The 23423-nt window shown below is 45.7% G+C and overlaps 1 protein-coding gene across 5 annotated transcripts in view; it reads right to left on the minus strand.

Moving 5' to 3' along the window:
* Window positions 1-23423, minus strand: part of SPATA13 (spermatogenesis associated 13) — a 334233-nt gene that overhangs the window by 290153 nt on the left and 20657 nt on the right. For all 5 annotated transcript variants that reach the window (XR_001176658.2, XM_045072413.1, XM_013046794.2 and 2 more), the window contains exon 2: window positions 561-596. Coding sequence is in view for 4 of the 5 variants with exons in the window: in XM_045072413.1 (XP_044928348.1) it covers window positions 561-596 (36 nt within the window). In the remaining variant the exon portion in view is untranslated. The remainder of the gene's footprint in view (window positions 1-560; window positions 597-23423) is intronic.

Consider the following 23423-nt stretch of genomic DNA (forward strand, 5'->3'; position numbering starts at 1 on the left):
GATGAAAAATATGATCTTTTGTAGCATTTCTATCTATCCATCAGAAAAGACATTTTGGCCTTACAACCATGAAGTGGTTGTTAATACAAATCAATTTATAACAAGACATAAATATGTTACATACATATATATGTATACTAAAATGTGTTGAACCCTAAGTGTATGTCCATCCAATAGGAAAAAAAAGCCCCAAAACATCCCCAGGTTTTTAACACAATCAAATATCTTAAAAATGGAAGAAATCTCATGTTTGGTTTTCCAATGTGATGAGGTGACTAATTTGCATTTGCTTACCAAAAAAAGTCATCCCCAAGTTTGCCTACAAATGGATTGGCCACAACAGCAGAATATTTGGTGGCAATATTGCAGATTAATAACGTTCATTTATGGTCTAAAAATACAGAAAGAGGAGGCCTAACTTCAAAAAGGAAGAGGTCACCCAAAGGCCCTGACAAAAGGTACATGGTTAAAAGTCAAGAAAAGCGTGAAGCTGTGGGTCTGAGACTCCAGAAAGGACAGTAAGGTGGGGAAGGGGACCGAGGACCAGAAGTCCTTCTTACCAGGTTTGGAGCACTGGAGACACATAAGGACAAGTCCTGGAAAGGAAGGGAAAGACATGCTGTTAGTACCCAGATATGTGAAAGATTATTTGAAGTTAAATTTGAATATTAGTTCTCAATTTGACCTGAAAAAAATATATAAAGAAGAAAAAATACACATGTACATGCATACATTTGCATACAGACACACACACAGAGCCCACATGGCCTTAATAGCAGAATTTAAAAGAACTGAGAAAATGATGCATTTTACCCAGCATACTTGGATCACACAGCAACTCCATGGTTCTGGCCGTGTTATTTTATAACTCTCAGCCCTGGGTTTCTAATCCATTGATCTCTGGTTAAGTGCAAGGGCTCTAAAGCCAGAGAGCAGAGGGTCAAATCCTAGACCACCACTTCTTGTTGCAGGACCCAGGGTGGTTATGGACTCTTTCTGCCCGGCCAGCAGTGAACTGAATGAGAACTAAGTGAATTAATGTATATAAAGTGATTAGAGCAGTGCCTGACACATTGTAAGCACGTGCGAATGTTATGCTGTTATTTTGGGGATTCGCTTTCTATGGCTACCAACTAGACAGTTTCTCAGGAACTCTTGTACCTTTACAGATATTTATTTATTGGGATCTCTCTCTGGGCTCACCATCCAGAAAGAATTTCAGTTCCCCTGTCCCTACGACCTCACCCCATCCTTCAGAGAGCATCACCAACTCTTAACTTCAGAAGGCACACTTTCCTGGAAGCTGCCTGCCACCCCTTAGTTAGCATCGTGCTAATTTATGTTCATCAGACCATCTGGGTGAGCAGCTACCTATTCCCTCTCTCGCTCGCCAAGCTAACACGTATTTAGTGAATCCTGGCCGCAGGCCTTGGTGCGAGTAACACAGACAGGAATGAGGACAGCAGTCTCTGCACACACGTGTCTTCTCATGTCTTTCTTCCCATGCTGGGGGGCCAGGCAGAGTGGGGACAGATCTGCCACCCTATTGCTGGAACTGTGGTATACTGCACACTTCATATCCTCAAGGATCTTATGGGGCTTCTCTCTGAACAAGGACGCGATAAAACCTCTGGGAGAGGGAATACTAGAGATGCAGTGAGGGTATGGGCAAGGGAGGAGGGGCGCGGGTGGGGCCAGGAGGTGCTCAGGCTCTTGGGCTATGCAGTGGGTCCCTGGGAAATGGAGCTGGCTTGGGTAGAGTCAGTGATGTCAAGGTCAGCCCAATGACACCCTGGTTGTGGGCACAAAAAAGCCATTTTAAGCCCAACGATATGGGTGCCATTTCTATCACTTTCCCACCCAGCTGTTGAAGGATGGATGTTCCAAGCTCTTCCAGCAAAAACTCAAGAAAGTTGGAAGCCAGTTAAAGCAAATTAGTGCAACACCCGGAATGCTGTCAGAGACGGGAAGAATTCTCATCTGGACACTGCTGAGAACTCTGCTGGGACACAGCCCTCCCAGCTTCAGAAAGGGCACTACTGTCCTTCAGCATGACTAGAGCCATGACCATGCAGCAGGGCACACCCACGTCCTATCGGTCTAGCCTGCCCCATCAGGAAAAACAGCCGGGGAGGGAACAGCACAGAAGGATAAAGCCACAAGCCAAGACCAAGAACTGACAGGCTGTAAGAACATCAGAGGAAAATGCACAAAGTATCCTCCAAACCCTGCCGGGCGACGGAGGGGCTTGGGTTGGGGTTCCTGCCATTTTACCGTGGGGCTCAGAGCCCAGACCCTTGTCACCATGGCCAACACCCCCTCACACACACCGTCTGTGCCCTCCCCACCACCACAGGGCTGGGGGTATAGGTGACATCAGAGAACAGATCGACAGTAACATAGTCCTCATGCGGGAAGAATGAAGTCAGCACTCAGGGGGGTTGCAGGAAAACAAATCTATGCTCTGACTCCATGACGAAGTCTCAGTAAACCAAGAAAGTATCCCTCCTGGATAGTGAATTATCTCTAAGTGAAGTTAACTTTGTTTCAGTTTATTAGATTTTGTCAGGAGGGGGACTCTAGAAGGTTTGCTAGCTAAAATTCACATTCCAAGAGATGCTCAAAAAAGCCACCCTAGAGGAGGGGGCACGTGTGAGGGCCACTGAAGGACCCAGGGACTGTGCAGACCATGAGGACAGCCTTGGGGGGAGGGGAGGACTTAGAGGGCAAAGGTGGAGAGGGGGTTTGTGAGCTGCTGCTGTGGGGGAGGTGGCTACGCAGAAGCACGAGTGATAACAATGACTGAGAGGAAGCCTGTGAAGCAGCCAATGGAAAGAAGCGAAGCTGAAGAGATGGACAGATTTAAATGGCTTGTTTGCCGGTTTAGAGCCTATCCTGAAGGATGACAGCCTCCTGGGACACGGTCATATTTGTGCTACTTGTAAGTCATCCCTATGAGAGAAGGGACTTCAGGGAAAGAAATGAGCTTAGAGGCAGGGTTATCCCTGAAATTTCACATTTACTGATGCACCCTTCAAAGAAAGAGTTTTTTTAATGTGTCCAGTCCATCTGGTCCCTGGCAGGGAAAGGTCAACTGATAAGGCTTTAACTGATGTTCTCTGAGTACTTTTTCAAATAAACATTTAACGGGCATCTGGGTGGCTCAGTCGATTAAGTATCTGACTCTTGGTATCAGCTCAGGTCTTGATCTCAGGGTCAAGAGCTCAAGCTCCGTGCTGAGCGTGGCACCTACTTAAAAAAGAAAGGAAGGAAAGAAGAAAAGAAACATTTAATAACTCCATGCATCAATTTTGTAGCAGATTTTCTTCTTTCAAGGCCTGTCCTGTTAAAACTCATATAGGTCAGGGACACCTGGGTGGCTCAGTCAGCTAAGTGTCTGCCTTTGGCTCGGGTCATGATCCCAGGGTCCTGGGATGGAGCCCTGCATGGGGCTTCTTGATCGGCGGGGAGCCGCTTCTCCCTCTGCCTGCTGCTCTGCCTACTGTGCTCTCTCTCCATCTCTCTAACAAATAAAAATAAAATCTTAAAAAAAAAAAAACTCATATAGGTCACTGTTTAGAAAGAACAGGCCTTGCTCTGTTGAGAAATTATTGCTATTACCACTAAAATCCAGAAAGTGTCACAAAAGCAACCAGAAAGGGAGGGTGGCATGAGGCTAGCACAGTGCGTGTCAATTACAAATTTTGCAGTTAGGGCAACTATTTCCTTTTATCTGTCCCACACTAAATCAAGCACTCTTTCCTTTCATAGGAGGCCGGTAAGGAACAATGACCAACATGGGTAGGAAGACCTACCTAAGAAACTAGGAAACAGGTGAACAGTCGGTTAAACATTGTTTGACTGAAATAACTGAGACAATGGGGCACCTAGGTGGCTCAATCAGGTAAGAATCTGCCTTCAGCTCACGTCATGATCTTGGGGTCCCAGGATCAAGTCCCACATCAGGTTCCCTGCTCAGCGGTGAACCTGCTTGTCCCTCTCCCTCTGCCTGCTGTTTCCCCCACCCCTTGTGCACCCGCTACCTCTCTCAAATAAATAAAATCTTTAAAAACAAAAATAAAGAAATAAAATAACTGAGAAGATGTAGCAGTCAAGATAACACCTGAAAGAAACTTAATTTTTTAATTCTCTACATGATTGTATTTTTAAACTTTTTTATAGTAAAATTTTTCAAATACACTCAAATAGAGTTGAAACTTTTTCCATAGGGGCTCCTGGGTGGCTCAGCCTGGTAAAGTGTCGGACTCTCACTCTCAGCTCAGGTCTTGATCTCAGGGTTGTGGGTCAAGCCCTGCAGTTTTAAGCCAGGAAGGAAGAAAGAAAGAAGGACAGAGGGAAGGAGTGGGGAAGGGAGGAGAGAGGAAGGGAAGGGAGGGGGAGGTTGGGAAGGGGAGGGAAAGGGAGAGGAGGGGAGGGGAGGAGAGGGAAGAGGAGGGAGAAGGACACTTCCCTGCATAAACAGAACGCCATTTCCACTGTAAACAAAAATCTTAACTCTTGGTTAAGTTAGCTCACTAGTTCAATGGTCCATTTGCTACAATCCCCAAGCTTAAAAAGAGGTGTTGTTCCAGAAATTTGGTTATATATCACTTTAGATTTCAGGAAATGTTTCCTACAAGACCATCTTTAACTCCTACATCACCTGAACTAGAATTTAAAAAAAAAAAAAAAAACACAATTTTTCAGCTGAGAATGATAGGAAGTAGTACTTAATGCAAAAAAAAAAAAAATGTTTTATTTCTATGGAAAAACCTCTTTGTATACACTGTTTTTGTCCATGTTTAAAATTATCTCCATTCTAAGTGAAATTCAAGAATTAGGGTTACCCTAAGAATCTTGTTGTCATGTTGTCATTTTTCTTTCCATAAGGTGCTATAGACAGGTGCTTCTCACATCTTAATGTGCAATGGAATTGCCCCAGCATCTTGTTAAAATGCAAATGCTCCTCAGTACATCTGGGAAGGGGCTCCCAGGTGACGGTGACACTCTCTGCTTATTTGGGCTGTCTACTGATCACCCACTATGGGCTGAACTGTGCCCCCTATCCCCATATTCATATTCATATGTTGAAGTCCTAAACCCCAGCACCTCAGGATGTGACCTTATTTGCAAAGAGGGTTGATACAGATATAATTAGTTTAGTTGAGGACAACAGGCTGGACCTTAATCTCCTTATAAAAAGCGGAATCTGGACCCAGCCCAGCACACACAGAAAATGCCACGTGAAGACTGCAGTCAAGCCACTGGAAGGCCGGAGAGAAGCCTGGAACAGACCCTCCCCTAGAGCCTTCAGAGGGAGCACCAACCTATGGACACCTGAATCCTGGACTTCCAGCCTCCAGAAAAGTGAGACGTTCAGTGTTTATTGTTAAGTCCCCCACTTCCTGGTCCTTCTTTACAGTAGCCCTAGAAAACTCACACACCACCCTTGGCACAGCCAGGATTGCAGGATAGCAGCACTGTATTCAAGGTTAGGGTAATGGCTAAGAACATAGCCCCTGCAGTCAGGCCTATGTTCCATTCCCTGTCCTGACTCACTTCGCAAATGACTCAGGCCAGGCTTGGATTTTGTCCCCTGAGACATGGACATGGGAACACGGAGACCTATCTTATACGAGTTTTGCAAGAATTCAATAAAAAAACACATGTAATGTTCCTAACTCCGCTGACTTTCAAGAGAGTACTCTTTAGGGCCAAAAAAATGGAGAAAAACTCAGAAAAACTTGTCGGGAAGCAGGGAGCAAGTGGGTAATATGGACTGGAAGCAGCAGGTGTGGACTATTCTTTCAAACATTTTTTTTTGTTTAAAGGAAAGTTAAAGAGAAATGGGATTTGGAAGGACTCACAAGGTCAAGGGAAAGATACTTTTTAGGGTGAGAAGGACTTAAGCTTGATTATAGGTATCTTGACTTCCTTTCTGAGCATGGGTGGAACCCAGGGCCCCATCCCCAAACTATGTCCCCAGATGCTGGGGATGGAACAGGGTGAGGTATGACCCCCACAGCTGCTCCAGAGCCTGGCCAAGAGGCAATGGGAGTCACAGCCTGGGCAATGATCAGTCTGAAAGGGTCAGGCAAAGGGGCCGGGCCAGGTAGAAGGAAAGGGATGCTCTGAAAACCAGGGAACTCGGGCTGCCTGGGTGGCTCAGTGGGTTAAAGCCTCTGCCTTCAGCTCTGGTCATGATCCCAGGGTCCTGAGATCGAGCCCTGCATTGGGCTCTCTGCTCGGCAGGGAGCCTGCTTCCTCCTCTCTCTCTCTGCCTGCCTCTCTGCCTGCCTGTGATCTCTGTCTGTCAAATAAATAAATAAAATCTTAAACAAAACAAAACAAAACAGGGAACTCAAAAGTCAGAGGCTTCCTTCAGGTGTGGGAAGTGGGACTGGAGAAATTCCTTGAGGGGAGGGCATGGGATAGGTGAAGAAGTGCGGCTGGGGAGGGACTCCGAAGTGCCCTGAGCACTGCTCAGAAAACCCAGGCTCACACTCCTTTTCAGTAGGTGGATTGGGTGGAAGTCCCTCCAGGTCTGCTGTCAACGTTTCCCCCATGACCTTGGGCCACCCTCCCACACTGGCTCTGGGTTCAAACATGCAGGTTGTGCCCCATGGGGTACTAACAAATAGGGCACGGCAAAGGCTTGGGAAACTCTTGCACAATTTGGACTTGCTCACCTTTCCCCTCAGCCACCACACAAAGAACAAGTCCAGGCTAGCCCATGGGCTGAGGAGAGACCGTGGGCTTAGCTGTACTGTCCCTCCAGCTGATAGCTACTGCTGGGTGCCCATAAGGGGGCCTAGTCAAGCCCAGCCTGTAGACTCATGAGCCAGATAGATGCTGAGTGTCTTGGGCCACTAGGCTTTGCAGTGACTCATCATGTGGCAGAATGACAGCAAGAGATGACTGATGCAGACTAATAATACAGGCTACTCAACAGCTCTGACAATTTCTTCTCTAAAACACTAGAGCACCCAGCACACACTCGGGCTGTGGGGCTGGTAATGAGAGATGGGTGGGCCACAGAAACTAGGAGCAGAAAAAGCAACCACGGGAGTTCCTAAACTTGGAAGGCCATGATCATGCTCATCTTGGCCAAGTTGAGGGGTCCTCACCAGACATCAAAGCGGGAAGCCTGTCAGAATTTCCCACATGGGTGTCTCTTTCAGCCCTTAGAACAAGTAGGTATAATCTGTGTACCCATATAACCCTAGTTATACCTAGGGATATTCTAAAGGTGTTTCTGGGTGGCCTGTGGCTCTTCCAGATACTGACCAGCGGTGAGCATCTGAGACCAATGGGGCAAGCTTAGACAAGACAGATGAGAGGGCGCCTGGGTGGCTCAGTAGGTTAAGCCGCTGCCTTCGGCTCAGGTCATGATCTCAGGGTCCTGGGATCGAGTCCCGCGTCGGGCTCTCTGCTCAGCAGGGAGCCTGCTTCCCTCTCTCTCTCTCTCTGCCTGCCTCTCAGTGTACTTGTAATTTCTCTCTGTCAAATAAATAAATAAAATCTTTAAAAAAAAAAAAAAAAGACAGATGAGAATTTCATCCACAAGTTGGTCTGCTCCCATGATGTAGTTTTGGAATGTTTTGGTGAGGTTTATGGAGTCCAGAGCCAACAACCAAGAACGAATTCTTGAGCCGTCTCCGGTGCAAAACAATGATTTTATTACAGCTTGGGGACAGGACCCGTGGGCAGGAAGAGAAGCTGCCCTGGGATTATGAGGAGCCACTGATTATATACTTCAGGGCTGGGGGTTAGTAAAGATAAGGGAAGTTTCAAAAGGACTTTCATATGCTAAAGAAGACTCACAGGATACTGGGGCCTTGCTATTGTCAAACCCAGGTTGTTTTTCTCTTCTATCTAGCAAGGCATTCACATTCAGACAGCTGGGAGCTTCCTGGAGGAACAGGATACTCTGCAGGCCTCAAGCATTGGTTTAGGAGCTGCAGGTTATAAGGACATTCCATTTTATCTGCATTTCCTTCTGCCTTTGTTTCCCACATTACCCACCATCTGAAAGTATTTTGGTCTGAAAGCAGAGAAAAGTTCCCAGCTCGGGAGTGGTCCACAGACTCGTGAGGGAGGGTATGCGGAGTTGCAAAGTGCAGGCAGCGAGATTCCCTGGCAGGACTGAAACCTGCACCGACCTTGCATCCTTGGCCAATTATAAGCTTGGCTTCGCTTGGCTTCTTGGCCGTGGCTTGCCAGTGACAGGGTCCCTTGCATTCCCGCTGGGCTCCATGGTCTGAGGCAGTGACCACAGGCAATTGCTGCAGGCCCTCCAGGGCTTCTAGCCTCTCAGTGAGTTACAGATATAATGGTAGGCAAGACTAGGTCCTGTCCTCCAGGCTCACTGTCTTGGTGGGGTGCGGTACAGGAAAGCCTGGGGCCCCAGGCCAGTGCCTGCAGTTGGCATCACCGGCTGCCCCTTGCCACCCAGACTGGGACAACCACGTGCTGGGATGGACAGGTCTTGGCCAGAGGAGGAGGGCCCTGTCTCAGTGTGTTCTCTGCCAGGCAGAATGTTAGAGACTAGAGCTCTGCTCCCCTCCCTCGTAAAGTTAGACCCCAGTGTTTTCAGCCATAGTACTTGAAGAAGAAAATAAGGCTGGTTCAGTCCCTTGTTGGCCAGTCAAAGGGTCCTGGGGCCACTGGGTGTGCTGGCATCATCCACCAGCCTTATTACAGCCCTATGACTCAAAGACACTACCCAGCCTGAGCACAGAGAGCAGTGGCAGGGTTCTAGAACTCTTCCACGGCTTGGGGCTTTGTCCTCACCAGCAGCTACCCTCTCAGGCTCCCACAGCTGGGTTATCAGGGTCCCCAGGGGAGCGGCAGTAAGGCCAAGTTCCGTGCCAGGGCTATATCAGGGCTCAGACCAACTGCTGAATGTGATGACTGAGTAGGACGGCCAGTCCGGCATTGCCTCGGGAATGGGGAGAGGAAATATTCCTAGAACCAGGACTTATGCTCACTTCCCCTCCGGAGGCAGGTGGGATCTCTGAATGCTGATTGATGTTGGGGGCAGAAACCCCAAAGTGTCCAGCCGAGGGCTGAAGCTGGCCTGAGCCACCTGCAAAGCAGGGCAGTGCAAGGAGGGAGCACAGATGATGGACCAGGTCCAGGGAGGAAACCAAAATCAAGGCTTCCCAGAGGTCAGCCAGCTAGAGAGTCCAGACACCTCAGAGCAGGATGGAAGTAGGGCAAGAGACAAAAAGAGTTCAAAGTAGAGATTCCCTCCCAGGCTCAGGGAGGTTTCCATAGGAAGCGTCAGCGTGCTGTCCCTTGAGAACTCGGGCAGGGGCAAGGCACAGGGTCCGACACATGGCATGGGAGACTTTGGGTAGACCATGGGTAAAGTGCCAGTGCAGGAAAGAAAGGAAGGAGATAATGGATGGGAACAAATATCTGTGGAAGTGATAGGGGAAACTGTACTCTAAGATGGCTGACCAAACCAGCAAGGGAATTCCAGTCCCTGTCTCAAAGGACTTCCGGGTGGTTCTTCCTACCCCGTGTCCTGCGCACGCGCCAAAAGTACCAAGTATGCGGAAGTAGAGAAGGGTATAAATCCGCCTTCCTGCTTGTGCTGGGGCTCAGACCCTCGGAGAACAGCCTCCTCTGAAACCGCCGGTGTTAAATAAACCTCCGATCCTCCAAAGTCTCTGATCTGCCAGCATCCAGTCCAGGTTCCGCAACAGAAGGAAGAACAAAGGAGAAGGAAGGAGGCACCACAGGAGGAAGCGTAGAGCTGACCGAGGGCGGAAGTAGAAGGGGGGGCAGGGACAGTGAGGAAGAAGGAGGCCCTGCTGGACCAGAGAGGGCCCAAAGAAGAAAGAGACCAACATGAGTGCTCTTATCTCCATGCTGGTCATGGCTGTGATACACAGAACTGCATTTGTCAGCTCCTGCCAGAACCAGAAGTGGCATCTGGGAGGTGGAGAGCAAACTGGCTCAGACCTACATGGTGACGCCCCCACCTCCCTTCCTCTGGCAGGGCCTGGCAGAGTTCAGAGACCTGCAGCAAAGAGCAAACTCTGGGCACATTCTTGCACTGCCCTTGGCAGCAAAGTGCCCACCTGGGTTCACCACCTCATTGCCCTTTATGCTCCGGGTGTTCCCAGAGGCCACACGACTACTGCCTTCTGTTTTATGAGCCTTCACCCCATTGGTGCCGTCGCTGTATTTTTGCCACCTCTTCTCTCCTCAGCCAACTGGATTCCTGGAGCCTTTGGTCCACTCTATCAGCTAGAGGCAGGAAGGCTCTTTCTGAGAGGCTGCAGAACAAGAACAACTAAGAGCTCCCTGGGATGTGTGAGGAAAGGGAAGGGAGCACAGAGGGAAGGGGAGAAGGAAGAACACGGGGAAGGAGAAGGAGGTGTGAGCACCCAGACAGGGAGAGGGGGAAGTAGCACCCAGGGAAGGAGGGGAGGGAGCACCCAGGAAAGGAGAGAAAGAGGACAAGGAGCAGCACTCAGGAAAGGAGAGAAAGAGGAGCACCCAGGGATGGAGAGGGGAGGGAGCATGGGAAAGGGTGAGGAGAGAGCTTGGGACCACATTTTCTCTCACTGGGCAGACTGGGAAACTGAAAAGGAAAGACCTCTGGAGTACTGGTCTCTCCTTGAATCTACCCATTTTAACCTTGATTTAAGAGAGTCAGGGGACACACAGCCTACACTTGCGCTCCCCCTGAGTGTGACCCTACCTCTAATGGCCCACTCTACTCTGCAGCACAGACCCACACACAGCAGCCTTTAAGCTGCAGCTACCGCCGTTTTCCCGAAGAACTTCCCAGTTAACTCTTCATGGCTTAAAGGAGAAGTAAAATGTACACTTTCTGGGGTGACACGTGCTCACGGACCATAAATGCTATTTATTATGTCTTACTATGTCATATCAAGCATAAATAAAATCTCATTTAATCCTCACAATGACCCCTCAGGTAAATCGTACTATTACTCCTAAATTTAAAATGGAGAAAAAATCTGAGCCTTAGTAACTTCCCAGATAGCACAGCTAGTCATGGGAGGAGCAGGATTTTGAGCCCCAGGGCCCAAGTAATAGTCACAGCTATGACACCACACATATAGAACAGCTCCCACCCAAAGGCAAGCTCTGGCCCCACCTGCCCCCTAGGAAGACATGAAGAGGTGGCCCAGCTGGTCCTTCCTTATTTCCAGAGGCCACTCAACAAAACTCAGCTGGACTCTGCCCAGCTACTGTACCCAGTGCTTCAAGGAACACTGGATGACCAGGCACCAGTCCTGAGATGCTTTCTAGTTGGATGAGAGTCCCCAGAATGGCTGCAGTGACTATAGGCTGGAAGAGATTCTTCTAAGAAGCCCAGCGGGGGTCAAGGCAGGACATGTGCTTTGAGCTGGAGGAGGATTTGCGGGGGAGCAGGGAAGTCTCTGAGAAGGAGCTGGGAGTTGGCCTTTCAACTAGGTCTAGGAGGACCAGTAAGGATATAGAAGGATGGGGCGGTGGACACAAGGAGAGGCTGGTCCAAGATGAATGAAACAGTGAGAGCTGCAGTGACCCTGTGCATCACCCTTTTGAGGGACAGCTTTCTGTTTGTGGCACAGCAAGAGCATCCTTTCCGGGCCACCATTCACAGGATTTCCCTCCGCACTGGAAGGAAACCAACAGTCCCTGGGAGCTGATAGGCACGATGAATAAGTGGGAGGGGCTTGGATCACGTGTCTGGGCGCTCTCTTGCCGCCACCTGTCACAACTGAGACTCAGCCCCACAGGCCGGCACCTAGGATGGTGACTGTGTTTTGGCCATGGCATTATTGTGGGGAGTCAACACTGGTGTGCGGCAGGAGCTCAGATCAGCGCTGCGCACAGGTAGTGCTCAGAAGCACAGCTGCTGTGAACTACAGGGGCCTGTCCCCTGTCAGCTCTTCTGCCCCACGCTGAGCCCTGGTTCCCCCTCCGCTGGCTGCGCCCCACTCTGGCCTTCTTTCCATCCCTTCTCAGATCACAGTGCACGGAATGAGAACACCCTGGAAACAACTTTCTCATGTACTTGTCTGAAACTGTTGCTTCCTAACACCAGTTACAGATTTTTTTTTTTTCTGTCATATTCCCAATGCCTGGAAGCCTGTTTTGTGCAATTCGCAAGGACCACCTGCTAATGAATTCGTGGGTCTTCTAGACGCAGGGTGACAGCCCACAGGTACACTCAGGCTGAGAAAATTTTCACAGAAGTTATTAACTACTGGGGGATGCTACTGTATAAAGTACCCTTTAGATCCTCTCAAACAGACTTGCCTCCGTCCATTCTTAACCTCTCACTTAATAGAATTATGGATGGTTACTCACAAAATTGCTGCATTTTCTCTGAGTTTTACAAGAAAACAAAGGGCTGTAGCAGGCACCTACGGTCACTTCCAGCTCAATGGTCTGAACGTCTTCTACCCAGAAGTATGAGTCCAAGCGAGGCAGCTGTGTAGCCAAACAGGTGATAAGTATGCAAGAAATGGTGGACTGCAGCTTAGAAGGTCAGCTCTAAAGGTCAAAGGAGTGGAAGTCTTTATTAAGAAGAGAAAAAATGTCAGTTATGTTGCTGTGTGTGTAGAAAGGAGCCTACTCCTCCATTGACAAAAATGCCGAGGCTGCTTCTTGTGCTTCAGAGACAACATCTCGGGTTTGTTGATAAATTGAAAAGAATGTGCATTCCTTGGAAAATGCCCTTTTAAATTTTGCGTGTCCTCAGACCCCTGGCATGACATTTATCAGCTGTTCTTCTTCGTAGTGATTCTTTGGAAGGGATTCGCATAAACTACAGTCTTTCCTGTCTTAACCTTGTCCCCACGCCAAGAGTGGTCAAAACACATGAATTCATTCCTTCACCAGACAAGAAAGCTATCTAGTTGCACCTTTTCACCCAGGAGTTCATATTCCCCGAGCACCATAAAAATACTGTTCATTTGATATCTGCAGATACAGTCGACCCTTGATCAACAACGGGTTTGAAAGCATGGGTCTACTTATATGTAAATTTTTTTCAATAAATAGATTGGAAAATTTTTTGAAGATTCGTGACACTTTGAAAAAACTCACCCACAAACTGTTTAGCTTAGAAATATTGAAAAAATTAGGAAAAATCTGGTATGTCATCAATGCATAAAATGTATGTAGACAGTAGTCTAGTTATCATTTACGACCATTAAATATACACAGATCTATTATAAAAAGTGAAAATTTATCAAAAGTTATGCATGCACAGATCATACGTGGCACCCCTCTCAGTCAAAAAAAAAAATGAACAAATGTAAAGATGCAATATTAAGTCATAACTGCATAAAATTAACTGTAGTATATACTGTGGCCATCTGTTGCCTATATTAGAGTAAGCTCCAAAATAGGTGTGTAAAACATCTGTAATGCCAATCATCTTTTACCATGAGCAGTTCACCTCTCTAGTAAGTTGTTTATCACAGTAAAACGTGTGACTACTCTTAGTAGTTAAGTTTTGGGGGAGTCACAATTTATATGCAGATTTTAGACTATGTATGGGGTGGGGTTGGGACCCTTAACCCCCAGGTTGCTCAAGGGTGAACCGTACTCTATCATATTTAAATCTGAATTCCTGTCCCTGGACCTACCCTGCTAAGCCCTGAGCTAGCACCCCATTTGTGAGCTAATTCCATGGCCTAAGAGTCTAGGCAGTTCTCCATTTCATCTAACCTGGTCCCTGATTCTTGCTACTAAACACATGTGTATCTTTTAGAACATAATTTCAAGCATCCACCCAGATTTATTCAACTTCATCAAAATGTAAAAATTTAAAACCATATGAAAATGTGAGCAATGTATACGTTGTCAAATAACAGATTTTCTTTACAATTGTGTGAATGTCATCCAGCACCTAACTCCTCCTCCAGAGAAGCAGATAAAGCAGTCTTGTTTTAAAAGGAAGGACTTCGGGCGCCTGGGTGGCTCAGTGGGTTGGGCCGCTGCCTTCGGCTCAGGTCATGATCTCAGGGTCCTGGGATCGAGTCCCGCATCGGGCTCTCTGCTCAGCAGGGAGCCTGCTTCCTTCTCTCTCTCTCTGCCTGCCTCTCAGTGTACTTGTAATTTCTCTCTGTCAAATAAATAAATAAAATCTTTAAAAATAAATAAATAAATAAAATAAAAAAAAATAAAAAGAAGGACTTCAAAATATTTACTTTGAGAAAAGTTTAGAGTTTTTTAAATTGAAAGCAAGTTGGCAAAGATCATTTACATATTAGTAAAAGGTAGTAATAGAAAAGGGAATATAGTGCATTTTCAAATGCCTGTCAATTACTTCCTCTAAATTTAGTCTCACCTAAAGTAGATGATAATAGTATTAGTGAAGCAAAGTCAGGAGCTAAGTTTTCACTGGGAATCTGATGGTAGGAAGGAGTTTATACTCTGATTTGGGGGTCTCTGTGTAGGGCCATTTTATTATCTGATTGCCCCCTTTCATTCTATTTTTGGCTTCAGCTCACTGCAGAATACCTGGGAATTGACATTGGATAATGTGACTGAACATCATCGGGGATGATAAATGCTATGGAAAGTAAATTTTCAGCCCTGTATAACAGAATATTCTTGGAACTGAATTAATTGATGCAGTGTTCTGATTGCTTCCAGAGCCTTCCCAGGGGAATATCTATATTGCCTACTACCAGTTCCAGCAAAATACCTGAAGGAACATAGTCATGATGGGGGCGGCCCCTTCTTCACTGAATGTTCATCTTCTCCCCTAAGGGGAGCACCTCACTCCTGGATGACCAATGAGTCAGGGAAACAAAAACCTGGAGAACTAGATAACTTGAAAATAAATGACCCATAGCACAGGCTTCCACATTTCATGAATCTCAAATAAACAAATGTCAATCCAACCTAGATAAATCAATTTGGTAAGGAAGAAGTAAGCAATTGGCTACATTAAAAACTTTGAACATTGGTATAAATGGTAGCCATTCAAAATGTACTTACAGTCTGTTGGTATAAGGAGTCACTACTTCATTCCTAACTATGTGGGTGACGGCACAGCAATATTTTTATGCTTTTTATTTCATTTTTATAATTGTTCCTTCTTACTTTAATTTACAAATATTGGTTCATTATACTTTGGAGATTTAAAGAAGCAATCCTTTACCAGGACCCCTGCCTGACTCTATAGAGGAGGTAACTCTTGATCTCAGGGTCATGGGTTCAAGTCCTCCATTGGTTACAGAGCCTATTTAAGGAAAAAAAAAAAGAAGAAGAAGAAGAAAGAAAGGAAAAAGCAGCAATCCTTTACCAAAGACAGAGGGGCTCTGCCTAGAGGTGTAAACAAGCCTGGAAGGAACCTAGGTCCCCAAATAGCCTTGGAAAGTATACCAGAACTCCAGACTGCTCACCAGAAACTATGAAAGGTGATAAGAGTAAGTTTCTATATTTAAAAAACAACGGTAATATAGATTGTTTATGTATGTATGTATGTATGTATACGAAACAATTCATGGACAAGGTGTCCAGAGAAGAGAATATAACTGGAAGGAGCTTCAACTGTATGTGTACTGTGTTTTTATTCATATATTTTAAAAGGTTTCTAACATTGTATTATATTTATAAATGAAATTAAATATAGGACCAAAATAAGCTATGTTATGACATCATGAACATAATGAATAATGGCTGATGGATAATGTAAGATAAATTGTTTTGCAAATATTTTGCCTTTGCAAAAGAACCACGGACTTTCTACGTTCATATTATTAATAATTTATTTTTTGCTTTAATCCAAAGTTTTTTGAAATGCATTATATGCAATTCAGTCTGTGTTAGGGTACTACCATTATAGTATATAAAGAGCTGATTACATAGTGAAGATTCTAATCTGAACTCCATTATTTTTTTAATTTTAGGCTTTCTCAAAAGCTACTTATTATCATCAAAGTCCCTTCATACCTCCCAAGAGGACAGTACTCGATAGTTAGCACAGCAGCCTATTAATTCACGCTCTTCACACAGATACACAAAACACTCTCTTTTCTGTGTCCCATTCATTATTTGAGCTGTCAATCTTTTTTATAGTCTAATTTGCCAAACCTTCTCTTGTAAACTTGCTGTTATTTCAAGGCCTAGTAATGAAATTGTCACTGGTGCATGAGAAGCAATGTCTCAAGTTTGAGACGTCTGTTATTGAAACATGAAAATGAATTAATTCAACCCCTTCCCTGGATTATTTGATACAGGTACTCCCCCCTCCTTATCTATATATGTATGTACACACACACACACACACACACTGCATTTCTAGACCAGTGTGGGGGCCGAGGGGTGGGGGGAACACTATAAGCAGAATGATGTAGAACAAGACAAAGAGGATTTTGAGTTACTGCAAATGCTGGGCTTCTTAAAACTGTGTGGTGGCCTCAGGGGGCCAGCCATACACCCAGACCTGAGTTCACAGGGAAAACCAACAGAAGCAATGACGGAGATATTCTCTGTTCATCCCATATGCTGAAAAAGAAAAATATTTAGCTGTATCACATCTGGAAACATCAGAAGCCAAGTTTCTGACACGGGCCTAGTTCCTCACGGGGAGAGCAGGTGACATTAATGCTGTAGCGATCCCATCTGTAATTACTTATGAGGACGACAGGGAGATGTGGGTTCCTACGGACACAGCTGAAGAATGAGGGAAGGAGAGCAGCGGCAGGTAGGGAAGTCCGTCAGAGAACACAGCCGGGGCCGCACCTATGGGAGAGGTTCCAGGGGTGCTGAGATCCTGATTCTTTTCCTAGACTTGAGGCAGTCTTCTTTCATGGAGACTCTGAGGGAACTGGGGAAACACTTCTTTGGCTTCTAATCCTTGTAGTCAGGTCAGTCCAATAGGCTGATACATGGGAATTGGGATTTCCTAGGGATTTAGGAATCCCAAAGACCAGTACAACTAACTACTACTTCTGTCCACACCTCAAGTCACTCGGGCCAATTGTGGGTTTTTCCAAACCCAGACTGCTGTCCTAGGAAAGCTATCACCAGCTCCTCTTCTCCCTCCCTCTGTTAACTCTCTCCTCTATGAAATACAGACCCAGAGTGACATTTACCTATTCTTGGAATCCATTTCTCAAAACACCAGCCTTGCTTATGATTGCAAATACCCTGAGAAAAGACTTTTTCATTTACACCTGGGACTGCAAGCCCAACTCTGAGTTTGCTATTTTCTTGTCATTCTATATATATATATTTTCACACAACATAGTTTTGGAAATGCTTTTAGATCATAGGCCCAGTGCTAGGGCGAGCTACTGAATGGATAGATAAATAAATAAATGGTAACGATCAGACCTCTTCTGACATAACCACTTCATGTTTTGGGGGAAGAAAACCCTTACACTGCTTTTTAGAAGCTCATGCCTCAAGCGTGAACCTGACTCTGTATTTACAGCCTTGGTATGGGACTCAGTCAACCTCTCCCTCTCCACCATCACCTGAAGTGAGTTCAATGTCTACATGAATGGCTGCTGGTGTCTCAATCCACTCATCTCCTCTCTTCCCTCTGTCTTTTCCTTTCCCACAGTAATACCCTAGGCCTGATCCTCCCCCCGAACTCTGTCCCAATTCTCTTCAGGAAGCTTCTCATAGCCTCTCCCTGCAGCTTGCCTGTTCAGTTATCAACTCCCTGAAGTGCTCTGTTACTCAGTCCTCTACTTTCTCCAAGCCATCAGTCCCCTCCTTTCTTCCTGGCCCTCCTTATCTAAGGGCCATCATTTAAGTAACAGCCAAGCCAATATCCTAACCTCCGTACCCCACCATCTACCCATGATGCTTATCTGGACGGATTCAACTCCCTGCTTTATCTGCTCTTGGGGTCTCCTCGTGAGCCTCACAGTCAAGTACGGAGACAATTCATGACCACCAGCCTCAACAAAGACATCTCTCTGGCTAACTCGTTCTGCACTTTCGATGGTGACAACTTCACACTTTCTCTACTTCCCTCAAACTTCCAAGCACCACCCGACTATCCCAACCTCCTCTCACTTGGTAGAGAGCCTCAATTCCTACTTCTCAGAGAAAATAGATGTCAGCAGCAGGAAGTCCATTAAATTCCATCTCTGTAAACCTGTGTATATCTACTTGTGTCTCTTCTCTCTATTTTACATTTAGAACTGAGAGCTCTCCCTCTCCGGGCCCTCTGGCTATGACCCTATTCAATTTCTCCACTGAACAGTTAAAGCAAGACACAAACCATGCCTCATTTCTTCCCTTCGGACTCCTTCTTCAGCTGGGCTCCTCTATCATTCCCAAAACAGCTCACAGCTCATACAAAGGGCGCCAATGATAACTGTGCTGTGAAATTCAATGGAGAGATTTAATCCTCAAATTATATCAAAATGTTTGACCTTTCTGCAGCCTTTGAAACTACTGACCACACTTCTTTCACAGAACCTCTCTTCCTTTGAATTCTGCAATGCCATTCTCTATTTGTTTTCCTCTCTAACAAGGCCCCTCCCTCTCCTTCCCAGGTTACCCTTCTCTACCTGGCCCTTCCTTGACATGGTTTTTCAAGGTTTGCCTTGAACCTCTTCTGTTATCATTCCACACTCTCTCCCTAGGTAAGTTCACCCATGCTCACCACTGCATTACTGTCTGCTACAGGTTGAATTGTGTTCCCCACAAAAATGTGGAGTCTTACCTCCCAGCACCTGTGAATGTGGCCTTATTTAGAAACAGAATCCTTTAGATGATGGGGTTACGATGAGGTCATTAGACTGGTCCTAATCCAGTATGACTATCTCCTTATAAAAAGGAGAAATTTGGACGGAGAGACAGACATATACATAAAGAAGATGATATTAAGACACAGGCAGAAGGGGCGCCTGGGTGGCTCAGTGGGTTAAGCCGCTGCCTTCGGCTCAGGTCATGATCTCAGGGTCCTGGGATCGAGTCCCACATCGGGCTCTCTGCTCGGCAGGGAGCCTGCTTCCTTCTCTCTCTCTCTGCCTGCCTCTCAGTGTACTTGTAATTTCTCTCTGTCAAATAAATAAATAAAATCTTTAAAAAAAAAAAAAAAAAAAAAAAAAAAAAAAAAAAAAAAAAAAAGACACAGGCAGAAGACAGCCACTTACAAGCCAAGGGGACAGGCCTGGAACAGATACTCTCTCACATTCCTCAAATTGTGGGCAGACCCCCCTGACCTCAGACTCCCAGCCTCCAGAACTGTGGGACAGTGTTTCTGTTGACTAAGTCAATTGGACCATGATAGTTTGTTTTGTTTTTATTTTTATTTTTTTTAGATTTTATTTATTTATTTGAGAAAGAGAGAGAGCATGAGTGGGGGTGAGGAGAGGACAAAGGCAGTGGGAGAGGGAGAAGCAGGCTCCCTGCTCAGCTGGGAGCTTGATCCCATGGGCTTGATTCCAGAACCCTGATGTGTGGCTCGATCCCACAACCCTGGGATCATGACCTGAAACAAAGGCAGACGCTTAACCCACTGAGCCACCCAGGCATCTCAGTCTGTGACACTTTGTTACGGCAGCTATGAGAAGCCAATATACTATCCAGTCCCACAATTCTATCTCTGATCTAGACCTTTCACACAAACTACAGTAGGTCCACTGTCTTAACTGGCTACTTGATCCCTTTTGTGGCTTGTCAAAAAGACACTACAAATTTAACATCTCCAAAACATAACTCTGTTCTTTCACATCCTTTGCTACCAAACTTGACTAAACAAAATTTAAAAACAAAGAAACACTAGGTTTCCTATCTTAGTAAGTCATATACCTGTGAAACACAGTGATTAATTCCTAAAACCTCTGACTCCATGCCCTCCGCCCCACAGCCAACCAAATCCGAGTGCTTGGAAATTCCTCTCAATCATCCACTATATCCTATCCGTCCTGACAACTCCATGGTAGAAGCTGCCACCATTTCCTAGCCGGAGAAAGAGCTCGAGATCATGCAGGAGAACTAGAGCACTGCCATCTGCTTGGAGCTTGTTACCTCTCTAGGGAACAGGCCTCATCTGTTACTTCATCTGGCTTCACTTTCCCTTGGCACCACTGCTCCCTAGTCTTTCGTTTCCTTAAACACAACAAAAACCTCTTCCCACACAGGGATGTTTCAAGTCCTCACCTAGAATCCTCTTCCGGGGCTCTCCCCCACTGCGGTGCGTGGTTTCACACGGCTAAGTGCTCTGTGAAATTTAGCTCTTGGCTTAAATGTCACTTCCAGGAAGGCCCTCCTGGCCAGTGCTATCCAGAGCTAGCCGTTGTCTAGCTTGGCCTTATTTATTGCCTTCACAGATCTGATCCCATTAGCGAACATTTCGTAGTCGCCGTGTACTCAGCTTGTGTCTGTCTCCCCACAAAAATTTGTTTTGAGACGGCATGGGCTGTCTGCCTTGCCCATCATCACAGACACAGTTTCTGGGAGTGGTCCTACATCCTCGAAGCCTACCTGGCTTTGCAGCCTCATCTCCCACCATGCTATCTCTCATTCGGTTCCACGTACCCAGCATGTTCTCCTCCAGGGCACGACTCCTCTTTTCTCCTACTCATACCACAGATGCCATAACGTCCAGAACTTCCTCAATGAGGGCTTCTCAACTCCCAGACAAGGTCAGACTCCCTGTTGTATCTGCTGGCCCATCTTTCCCTGTTAACAGCACTTACTGGAGCTGAAATTTGCCATAGATCAATGTCTGACTCTCCCATAAGACCACATGCCCATCAGGGCAAGAATTGTAGCCAGTTTTGATCAAGATTGTATTCTAGTCCTCAGCACACCGCTGGCACATCACTGCTTTCAAAAATATTTGTTCAATAAAGAAATGAAGCCATTTGCCCAAAGTCACATAGCCTATTAGAGGCCAACTAGAACTCTAATCTAGAACTAGACCCCACATTTCCTAACTCACTGTTTTGTGTGTGTATACATGCAAAATACACCGTATGTTAAAGACATATGATTTAAAGAAAAAAGACAGAACGCTCACATCTGCTCAGGTTCAAAAATAAAACATCTTTGTTTCCTTAGAAGCTTCTTGTATGCTCTCCCCAGTAACATCACCTTACTGCTCCCAGAGGTTATCCAAAGTGTTATTTTTTTTCTTTTTTTTTTTAAACAGATTTTTATTTATTTATTTGACAGAGAGATCACAAGTAGGCAGAGAGGCAGACAGAGAGAGAGAGAGAGGAAGAAGCAGGCTCCCTGTGGAACAGAGAGCCTGATGTGGGACTTGATTCCAGGACCCCGAAATCATGACCTGAGCCAAAGGCAGAGGCTTAACCCACTGAGCCACGCAGGCACGCCTCTTCAAAATGTTATTAACTGTGTTCCTGCTCTTGTTACAAGGATGGATCTCTAAGTAATATATCACTTAACAGAGCATGTATATATTCTTCTGTGCATGCTTTTTTGTTATTGTTTAACGTTATGTTTTTGAGATTCCTTCATATTAATGTGTGTACTTAGAGGTGATCTTCACTGCTGGACTGTTACTCCATTTTGTGAATATGCCACAGGTTCTCTCATGTTTGACTGTTGGTAGACTTTTAGGGTGTTTCCAACTTGTGACCACTATGAACAATCCCAGCATTGTCATGAATATTCTTACACTTATCTCTTGGTATGTGTGTTTGTAGGGAAGTAGGAACACAGTTGCTAGGGCCTGTGTTAGGCACATAATCCCCTGTGTTGGTGCACCAACCATCAGTTTTGTGACACTTCAGATCTTCTCAGCCATCTCCAGGATACGTGACTATACATTCTGCCCTGCCTGTCCCTGCAGCAATCAACTCGGTGAGTTTTGCAGGAGAGACAACCTGATGCAGTTTCTGCCTCCACTGCTAGCTCCTAGCTTCCTCCCCTGCTTTGGACTCTGATGAAGCACCATGATGCTGGCCATGACTTTTCCAGCTGCTGGATATACCAGATGTAACCTTAAAGTATAGGGAAGTCAGCTCCCAGGGGGCCAAGCTTGGATCCACAGGGAGCTGGAAGAGCGAGCAAGAGAGAACCAGCAGGCAAGTTCACTCTGCCTACCCATTGCAAAACAACCTAGCAGATCACTCTGTATGCCTCTCTTCAAAAATGAAGCTAAGGGGTGCCTGGGTGGCTCATACAGTTAAATGTCCAACTCCTGATCTGGGCTCAGGTCATGATTTCAGGGCCCCGGGATCAAGTCCCGCATCAGGCTCCCTACTCAGCACAGAGCCTACTTGAGGATTTCTCTCCCTCTCTCTCTCTGTCCCTTCCCCAGCTTGTACTTCACATGTGCATGCTCTCTCACAAATAAATAAATAAATCCTTTAAAAATGCTCAGATATGGACAGAACACATGCTATTAGGGGTCTGATCACTTCTGGGAGTAATACATCACCAATTCCCAACCAATTCAAGGCAACCTCACACTTCAGGAATTCCCATGGCTAAAGGGATGGACACTTTCATTTTTTCCATCTTGGGAAGGCTGCCAATTTGAATTTCTGTGCCCTTTGCACTGTCCTCTACTTAGACCCTGTGTGCTTGGTTGCAAATCCATACACTACTTAATACCCCTCTTCCCTTCCCCACCTTTCACCATCTATGTTGTTTTTTTCAGTGGATTTTGTTAAGAAGAATGAAAACTATCCAGATCACAGAATGTGGTTATTAAAATATGAGAATGCACATCAGATAAAGATGGACCCAACACCACATATTTATTACAAAAAGAAAACCTCAGTCAGCCACAGGATTTCATTTGTTTTGGATTGAAATTGTCATCTTCTTTTAAGGCCACCTGCCAAAGCGGACTGCTTTCTATGGCTCTGCATCTGGGCATGATTCATTTCAAGTTATCAGTATAATCAATGTTCTAAAAATAAGTTAGAAATAATAACAAGTCTAAAAACTAAGACCCAGTAGTGTTGATGTTAATGTCAAACCGAGTTAAATAGAATTCATCCAAGGACAATACCAAACTCTACTTGGATCTGGTAAAACAAAATAATCTTTGATTTATATGCGTTCAAAGACATATCTTTCTTTGTCTTTCTAGGGATCAGAAGATCAGTCATGCATGATAAGTCATTTTAACACGATTTTTTTATAGTGTTCCAAAAACAAACCAAAGATTGCTATATATCCTAAGATTACCAAGGTTTCTTTTTTTTTTTTTTAAAGATTTTATTTATTAATTTGACAGAGAGAAATCACAAGTAGACAGAGAGGCAGCCAGAGAGAGAGAGAGAGAGGGAAGCAGGCTCCCTGCTGAGCAGAGAGCCCGATGTGGGACTCGATCCCAGGACCCTGAGATCATGACCTGAGCCGAAGGCAGCGGCTTAACCCACTGAGCCACCCAGGCACCCCATTACCAAGGTTTCTTAACATTGGCACTATTGACGTTTTGGACACCATTCTTTGGGGGCCATCCTGCGCATTGGGGGGCATTTAGC

Source organism: Mustela putorius, unplaced genomic scaffold, assembly GCF_011764305.1.
Source record: "Mustela putorius furo isolate JIRA1106 unplaced genomic scaffold, ASM1176430v1.1 tig00004035_pilon_pilon_pilon, whole genome shotgun sequence".
Taxonomy (NCBI): Eukaryota; Metazoa; Chordata; class Mammalia; order Carnivora; family Mustelidae; genus Mustela; species Mustela putorius.